Below are 7,922 nucleotides of genomic sequence, written 5' to 3'. Positions count from 1 at the left end.
GAGGGTCAATTCATGCGCAAATAAATGCAGATTTCCGGTATGAATGGAGGACCACGTGGCAAATGAATGCCTTAACAACTACTTTAATAATTGTGATTTGTCAATTGCCAACTGCAAATGCAATTAAGTGTGTTGTGTTAGTGTTAGGGAGAATTAGGTAATCGTACAACAATTTTTAATAAAGCTATCCTTTATTTTTTACTACTCAAAACATTTGGTAAAATTGCTTATAACTCTCACGTGATTTTAAAATTTTGTGTAAAATATTTTTGTATTTTAAAAATTGCATGGTACCTTTTATACTCTAAAAAATGTTGCATGAAACTTTCCTCGTGTGATAAGAAGATGATTTTCTATCTATATGTTTTGCATGACAGGGGAGTTTTATGTAATATTTTTTAAAATATAAGTGAACGTCATGTAATTTTTTAAAATAAAATAGGAATTTATGGTGAGTTTCGAAACCACAAAGTGGTTTCATGCAACATTTTTTAAAGTATAAAAGGACGTCATACAATTTTCAAAATAGAGGGAAAATTTACGCTGAGTTTCGAAACTACAAGGAAATTATGGGCAATTTTGTCATTTGAGTTTTTTAAGGTTTTGAAAATTTGAAAGTTTGAAAAAAATAAAAAATTAATATTTAATTTGATATTTTGTGAGGAAAAAAGTGTATTTGATGTGATATTTTTTGAAAAATAAATATTATCAAATGAATAAAAATATGTTGTGTAAACATAGCGAAAATATATATTTTTATCTTAACTAAATTCGACATTACTAGAAATTACAAAAACGCCTCGCCTCAAGTTTATACTTACATCAAACTAAAGTATAAAAATTAAAAATACTTTAAGCACATAAAGTATTATCAATTGTTATTTCTAAAATCAAACTAAAATATCTATTTATTTCCTAGTTTTTACTAAATACTAAGGGTGTGTTTGTTTTTAGATATTATTGAAAAAAAAAATTTATATAAGGTATAAAAGATTGGATAAAAGAATATAAAAATAATGAATGTGAACCGTATATTAATTTTTTAGGAAAATCGTGAAGAAGAAAAAGTTAAAAGCACAAAAATATATAGTAAAAATTTATTATTCATTCAGTTGCAAATTTGAATTTTGTTTAGATAAGAATTTTGAAGATTTTTGGAAATAATAAAAAATTTACAATTTATAATATATTACACAAATGTCATTACTTTGTATCACATATACTAATAAGATTATTTTAGTCATTTCTATTTTATTTCTACTATATCCCAATATAATACTAATATTTCTAAAACTACGTGCAAAAAGCAAATGAATACTCCCTCCGTCCACAAAAAAAATATACAATTACTTTTGGCGCGGAGTTTAAGAAATAATAGTATTTTAATTATAGTGGGTAGTTAAAAGTAATGTAATGACATTTTTGCCCTTGTTTTTTGGTGTAAAAATAATGTGATGTAAAGTAGGAGTATTTGTGGGAAAAAGTAAGGTATTTAATGAAATTTTTACTTTGTAATTAGACGTCCCAAAATAAAAACATGTATACTTTCTAGCTGGACGGAGGGAGTATTTCTTTATGGGACGGAGGGAGTATATAAGTGAAATATTGGTCATCCAACTTTGCTATAAGGATGAAAATAAAATATTAAAAAAAAAAAAAGAAAAAACAATATGTAAAAACATTATCTAATTCAAGGTGATGGTTACAGTATTGATTTAAGTATTGACCAAAACTTCCAAAAGCACTCGCCAGGAATCCAAATAACTAAAAACATGTAACATACTCGTAAGTACATTACATCTTCCTATTAAACACATGATATCGTAATAAAATTTTCTAAATAGCACCAATCAAAAAGTTGAGAAAGACATGGATCAATGGTCCAAAACACATAACATTGATCAAGATTCCATAAAGTATAAGCTATATTTAAAAGTTGTGCTATCTGAACTCGTGATCAAAGCTTTTTGAACTCAAATACAGTGTTGATAGGGGAAATGTAACACGTTTTCTCAATCTAGCACCGTAACCACGACGCTAACTCAAATATGATATAATTCTTGTAACTCATTCTAATCTAAAAGTGCAGCTTCCCCCATTTGCATAACAAAATCAAATCCTCGACAAAATTATTGCCTACCTGGAATTTCAATATATTTATGCCCAAAAGGACACTTACATGGTCTGCATTTCCAACACATATCATATTCGAGGTGTAGAGCTAAAATTCTAATATTCATTAGTTCTCCGACCAAAATTGAGAAATAAATGAAAGTTTATCGATTAGAAGTTTTACAGGTTTCTCACCATACGAAAATCTTCACAGTGAATATCTAAACAACATACTTATCATAGTATAATTCTAGGTTGAATGTGTTCGCCAAACAATAGGATAATGCTTGTAAAACGAAATAAAAATAAATTAAATTTAAGTAAATAAGAGTACTAACCTTGGGCATTACCGAGCTGCCTGTGTTGAAGATTTCAAGAATGACAACAAGGGGTTCAAATCCTTTGCCAGTTCCTCAAGGGCGCATGCCTTGCACGCCTTCACATTGTCTTCGCCAAGTTCTTGAAAGATCGATACAATGATGCTTCAAGTTGCCATGGCAAAGAATAATGAAACAATGTGTAGTAATATTCTGATATCATTATCCTACACAATGTCTCAAAACTTTTCCGATTTCCTATTGTATCACATATGCTTATGTGGCCAAGTTAGTATACAATCAACTTGATTAGTGGGTATGATAAAGTTCCAGAAAAGAAATCAAAGGGTAAATTCTGCATATAGTTTAACCTTTTATCCTCAAAAGTTGACTACACAAAGTGAATAAGTAGCTCCACCATTACTTTTCGACTTTCCAGGTTAATTTATAACTATTTCCTCAAAATAATATCACAGATCTAATTCCGTTAGAAAACTTTCAAAATCGAAGCACTAAAGCTATGCTCTTTTTAAATTTTTCTTTTCAATTTTTTTTTTTTACTACGCAATTGCATCACCATTTCAATTCAAAACGATACATCCAACTACTATTCCTAAAAGACAACAAAAGCCAAAACCTACAAAACACAAAAAGCACAAGAAACTAAAGTAAATATATAATGTTAAAAAAATCAAATATACTAAGGGTGTGTTCTTTTATCAAAATTTTCCAAATTCTACTACTCCTAAAAAAAATTTCAAAAAAAATATCAAATCAAATATTATTGTTTATTTTCTATATTATATTAAAAATTAATTTTCAATTCAAAATTTTTACTATTCAAATCCCAACTAAAAATTCGAACTCCCAAAACACAATTTGATAAACCACTTGTCCAAAGATCATAAAGAACACATGATCTGTGTTATGTAGGAACCACAAAGAACACAACAATTCAATCATCCACAAATTTCATAATATCAGTACCTCCAATTTAATTAACACCAATCAATAATAAAGATTGCACACCAAATCTCAATTCAGCACAAAACAAGCAAAGTGATGGACTACCTTGTATGATCGAAGCAAGAATATATAATATGTTCAGCCTATAGTCCATCTAATCTTTACATCAGGTCAGCAATATTGAGATAGTTGGTATCATTCTTTCCCCCATGCCCGGCAGCAGAGTTACATGCTCAAAAAATTTCGACAGTACTGTTCCAACCTACATGTAACAAGTAGTTTCCAATTTGATATTAGTGACATATCACAGTAATACTATATACTCTAGCCAACAAGACATTATGGTTTTCTGTACACAATTCTCTCTCAATCAAAATGACAATGATCGGGTCCCTGAAAATGGTTTACTAACCCCTTAAGATATTTATAGTCGAGCCACTTTATGGGAATGTCAAGAAAATTAAAAACAGAAAAAGGGGTCCCTGAAACTAAGGATAGTTTTGAAGGAGCTATAGCAACAGTACCGATAGATTACCTCTTCGAAGATGATAAATTGTAGAAGAGATTGAGCAGTGGTCACACACCAGTCCAATGCAAAATACCACAACATAAACTATGTAAATCAAATAAGAAACTCAAAACTCAACTTTATTTTTCTTTATTAAAAAATACATCGTTCAATTTGTGAATACATACTGTATTGAAACGTTTTTTTTTTAATATGTTCAAAATTACTCAAATACTTAAGCCATACTTCAAATTATAATTAAACACGCAGATAAGAAACTTTATCCAACATAGATGGAATTGTTGCCAAGCTTTCAACTTGCATTATGTTTTATGAGAATTAAATAAAGAAATCAATATTGTCAACAATATTAAGCATGACAACATAATATAAATTACAAAAAGTCATCGCATCGACACATATCTATCCAATAAGCACAGGATTTTCAAACGAAGAACCAACTGGACCTAATGATTGGAGTTGGGGAGGGAGCTCATGCCTCAAAATATGAACTTTGAACTTAATACCCGTCGAACTCGACTCCAAGAGCTCAAACACACAAACGTCATTAGCTTGAAGTTTATTATCATTTACAAAAACCTTCCATTTACAATTGAACCTTGGGTTAGCATTACTGCCCAAGTACAAAACATCCCACTTGGCGCGCTTGTATTTCAACGCGGCCGGGACATTAGCAGCAGGAAGACGAGTAGTAAATTTAGCTGGCATCATCTGAATTGAAAAGGAAACGCAAGGAATGTGTTAGCATTTTCACATACTCTATAGTTTGTATAGTTTGATAGAAGAGAGGGCTATTACAAAATCACATCGTGGGGCGACATTGGTTGGTGTAAGAACTACATCAAAATATGGCTTCCCGCAGAGAAATGGAATGTCTTCAATATCTTTGCTTTCTTGCCCCACTCCAGTAGCTGCTTTGTCTTTTCTTGGATTTACCTAAGAATTTTTCACTTTTAGGACAGCAAAAATGTTATAGCATGTTTTATACTCCTCTTTTCCCTCTTTCCATCAAATCTATGTTTGTTTTCTCTTTTTGTCCACAAAAAGTATGTCCTTAATTATCAAATGAAATCAAATGAATACAGATTTCGTGGACTGAGTAATAGTTAAAGAATACGTATATACCTTGGAAGACATTTGGTATACAGCGTAACTATTGGACAAAGTCTAAGCCGCTGTAAAATAAGCATGAAGACGATTACCCATCTCAAGCTAATAAAATCTGGAAAAAGAACAAAAATGAAAGCATAAGAACACCATAAAAACAACGAACTCTTAAAATTTCTCATGTAACGGAAGAATAGAAGATTTGATCTCACATTATTGTTTCACTAGATTTCACTAGTGTTTCTGCTGTCGACTTTCATGAAAGAAATGGCAGGCATTCATCGATTAACATATTGTATAGACCCTTCACATTCCGCCATTAATATTGGTTGGAACCCTTCAAATTCCAGCCTTATTGGCAATAACGTTTCCTACATATTGCTAAAAGCTGAATATGAAACTGCAAGAAGGGGTGTTGGTTTTGAAACGGTTTTGGTTTCAGCTCCACATTTTTTCAACCCGTGTTCAAATAGCCGATTTGCAGTCGAACCGGCGGTTGAGACTTTTTTTTTTCTTGGCTTTTTCCTCAAACCTGCCGTGAACTGCGGCGAAGTGTGCTGTGGTTGGGGAAGCCGGCAGCTATGGAACAACAGCGATGGCGGACACGGCGGCTGGGGAACTAACGACGACGGAGGCAGCGTCAGCAGCAGCAGAGGAGTGAAGAAGACTGAAAAGAATGTGGGGAAGGAGAAAAGGGAAGAAGGAAGAAGGAGATGGGTGCCGGGCGAGAAGAAGGGGTTTTTTAAAATAAATGTAAAAAGTCAGTAATTCTTTTCAAAAAGTAAATTTTAATTTTGACAAATTGAGGATTTATGAAGTTTTGAGAACTCCTTTTTATAGTAAATTATTTAATAATTTTTAATAATATTTTAATGAGTTTTCAGAATTTTTTAAATTTATAATGAAGGAGTTTTGAGAATTTATTTTTTTTATTATGGGTGTGTTTGTTTGGTAGTTTGGATTTTAAATTGAAATTTGAATAATAAAAATTTTGAATTGAAATAATTATGTAATGTGATATAAATATCGTATTGATGTGATATTTTAAAAGTAAATTTAATTTGTAATATAATATAAAAAATTAAAAAATATGTTTACTTTGTTGTTTTTGAAAAAAAAAAAAATTTGAATGAATAGTAAATTTTGTGTATAATCTCATACCTGAACACACCCTATATATATTAATTTATTTTTCTTCTTATTTTTAATAAAAAAATTTCTTTTGTTCCTTATCTTCTTACTCGATAAATTTAAGATAATATTTTTTCTTTTCTTTTTTTCTTAATCTAAAATATAAGTTTATATTTGTTGAGTATTTTATTATTAGTTTTATAAAATATTAATAATTATTTGTTTTATATATATATTTTTTCATGAATATAATATTAATAATTATTTGGTTTTTATATATTTTTTCTATTTTTAATACTATTTTTGTCCACTTAATAAGTTGACATTTATTTTTTATATATTTATATTTATATATTAATTATTTCATAAAAAATATAATACAAATCAAGAGAAAAAAAATAAAAATATTTATTTTATAAACAAATATAATAATATTTATATAAATATAAAAATATTTTTAATATTAAGTACACTGACGTAAAAGATTAAAGGGACGAATGGAATAATTTTTATTTAAACGTAAGTCATAATAAAAAGTATTAATAATATTATATTTTATCTTGCACATATCATATTAGTATATATATGTAAATTATATATGATCTGCAATATTATTATTATTATATTTTAATTTTTCTTTTTTAAATTTTGAATTTTTTTTATTTAGTTTAGAACTCTTTATATGTATGATATATTTATATTTATATTTTTTATTGTTAAAAATAATATGAGATAAAATATAATTTTGTAAATTTTTTTATTATGATTTACTTTTATAAAAATTATTAAAAAAAATTAAATAAATATCAAATAATTAATAATATTACATTCATCAATGAACACACAAATTTTTTTTAAAATAAATTTTTTTATAAAATCTAGTATATAAATAGTATCAATATCATCCAAAAATTAAAAAATAAATTCAAAATTGTTATAAATGTGTATGAATATTTTTTAATATTTTATAAAACTAGCAATTAAATATCCAATATAAAATTACGTTTTAGATTAAAAAATAAAAAATTTATTTTAAATTAAATTAGAAAGAAGATAATGAACAAAAGAAAAATTATAGTACATCAATCCGACTCTAAAAGTCTCATTTCGTATTGATATTTGAATATTAATTATTATATTAAAACGTAGTATAAATAAAGAAAAAATTGCAAAAATACTTCTGTTAATGTCTTATAACACTAATAAAATGATATTTGTACAAAAAAATTATACAAATATAAGATATTTTTCATATTAAATACAATATCGCAAAAGATAAATACGACCCTTATAAGCAGACGAAGGGATTATTAAAAAATAAGAAAGAAAAAAATATATTAATATATATATAGTTAAAAGAAGTTTTTAAAACTCGTTCGTTGTAGATTTAAGGAGATTTGAGAACTACTCAGAATATTGTTAAAAATTATTAAATAATTTATTACCAAAAAAAAGTTCTCAAAACTCTTTAAATCTACAATCAAGGAGTTCTGGAACTCCTCGATTTATTAAAAATTAAGTAGTTTTGAGAACTACTTTAAGGTTTACTTTTTAAAAAAAAAATTATTGACTTAGAACATTTATTTAAAAAACCCGAGAAGATCTAATAATTCTAATTTCTTTCTTTTTTTTAAATAATGTAGTTGTAATCATAATATTTATTTTCTACTTTTCCATTTCCAACGTTTAATAACTATTATCCTTTTTAATTTTTTTATATATAAATATTACCTTTTTTTTACTTTTTTATTCATTTATTA

The 7,922-nt window shown here is 27.3% G+C and overlaps 1 protein-coding gene across 1 annotated transcript; it reads right to left on the bottom strand.

The window, feature by feature from the left end:
- Positions 1-4,215: 4,215 nt before the first annotated feature.
- Positions 4,216-5,752, bottom strand: LOC127241799 (B3 domain-containing protein REM16-like). The gene is made up of 4 exons (XM_051261018.1): positions 5,244-5,752; positions 5,050-5,146; positions 4,723-4,860; positions 4,216-4,635 (listed from the first exon to the last, which is right to left on the bottom strand). Exons 2-4 carry the CDS (start codon positions 5,059-5,061, stop codon positions 4,327-4,329), a joined length of 459 nt encoding a protein of 152 aa, XP_051116975.1. The 5' UTR covers positions 5,062-5,146; positions 5,244-5,752; the 3' UTR covers positions 4,216-4,326.
- Positions 5,753-7,922: the final 2,170 nt, after the last annotated feature.

The sequence above is a fragment of the Andrographis paniculata genome, unplaced genomic scaffold (assembly GCF_009805555.1).
Source record: "Andrographis paniculata isolate CXL003 unplaced genomic scaffold, ASM980555v1 Contig83END, whole genome shotgun sequence".
Classification (NCBI taxonomy): Eukaryota; Viridiplantae; Streptophyta; class Magnoliopsida; order Lamiales; family Acanthaceae; genus Andrographis; species Andrographis paniculata.
This window is presented reverse-complemented; position numbering and strand designations above follow the sequence as displayed.

Bases quoted from the DNA above. Each gene is read 5' to 3' on its own strand.
- LOC127241799 (XM_051261018.1), bottom strand. The intron at 4,636-4,722 runs GTAATAGCCCTC...TTTTCAATTCAG, and splicing joins TCGCCCCACGATGTGATTTT to ATGATGCCAGCTAAATTTAC.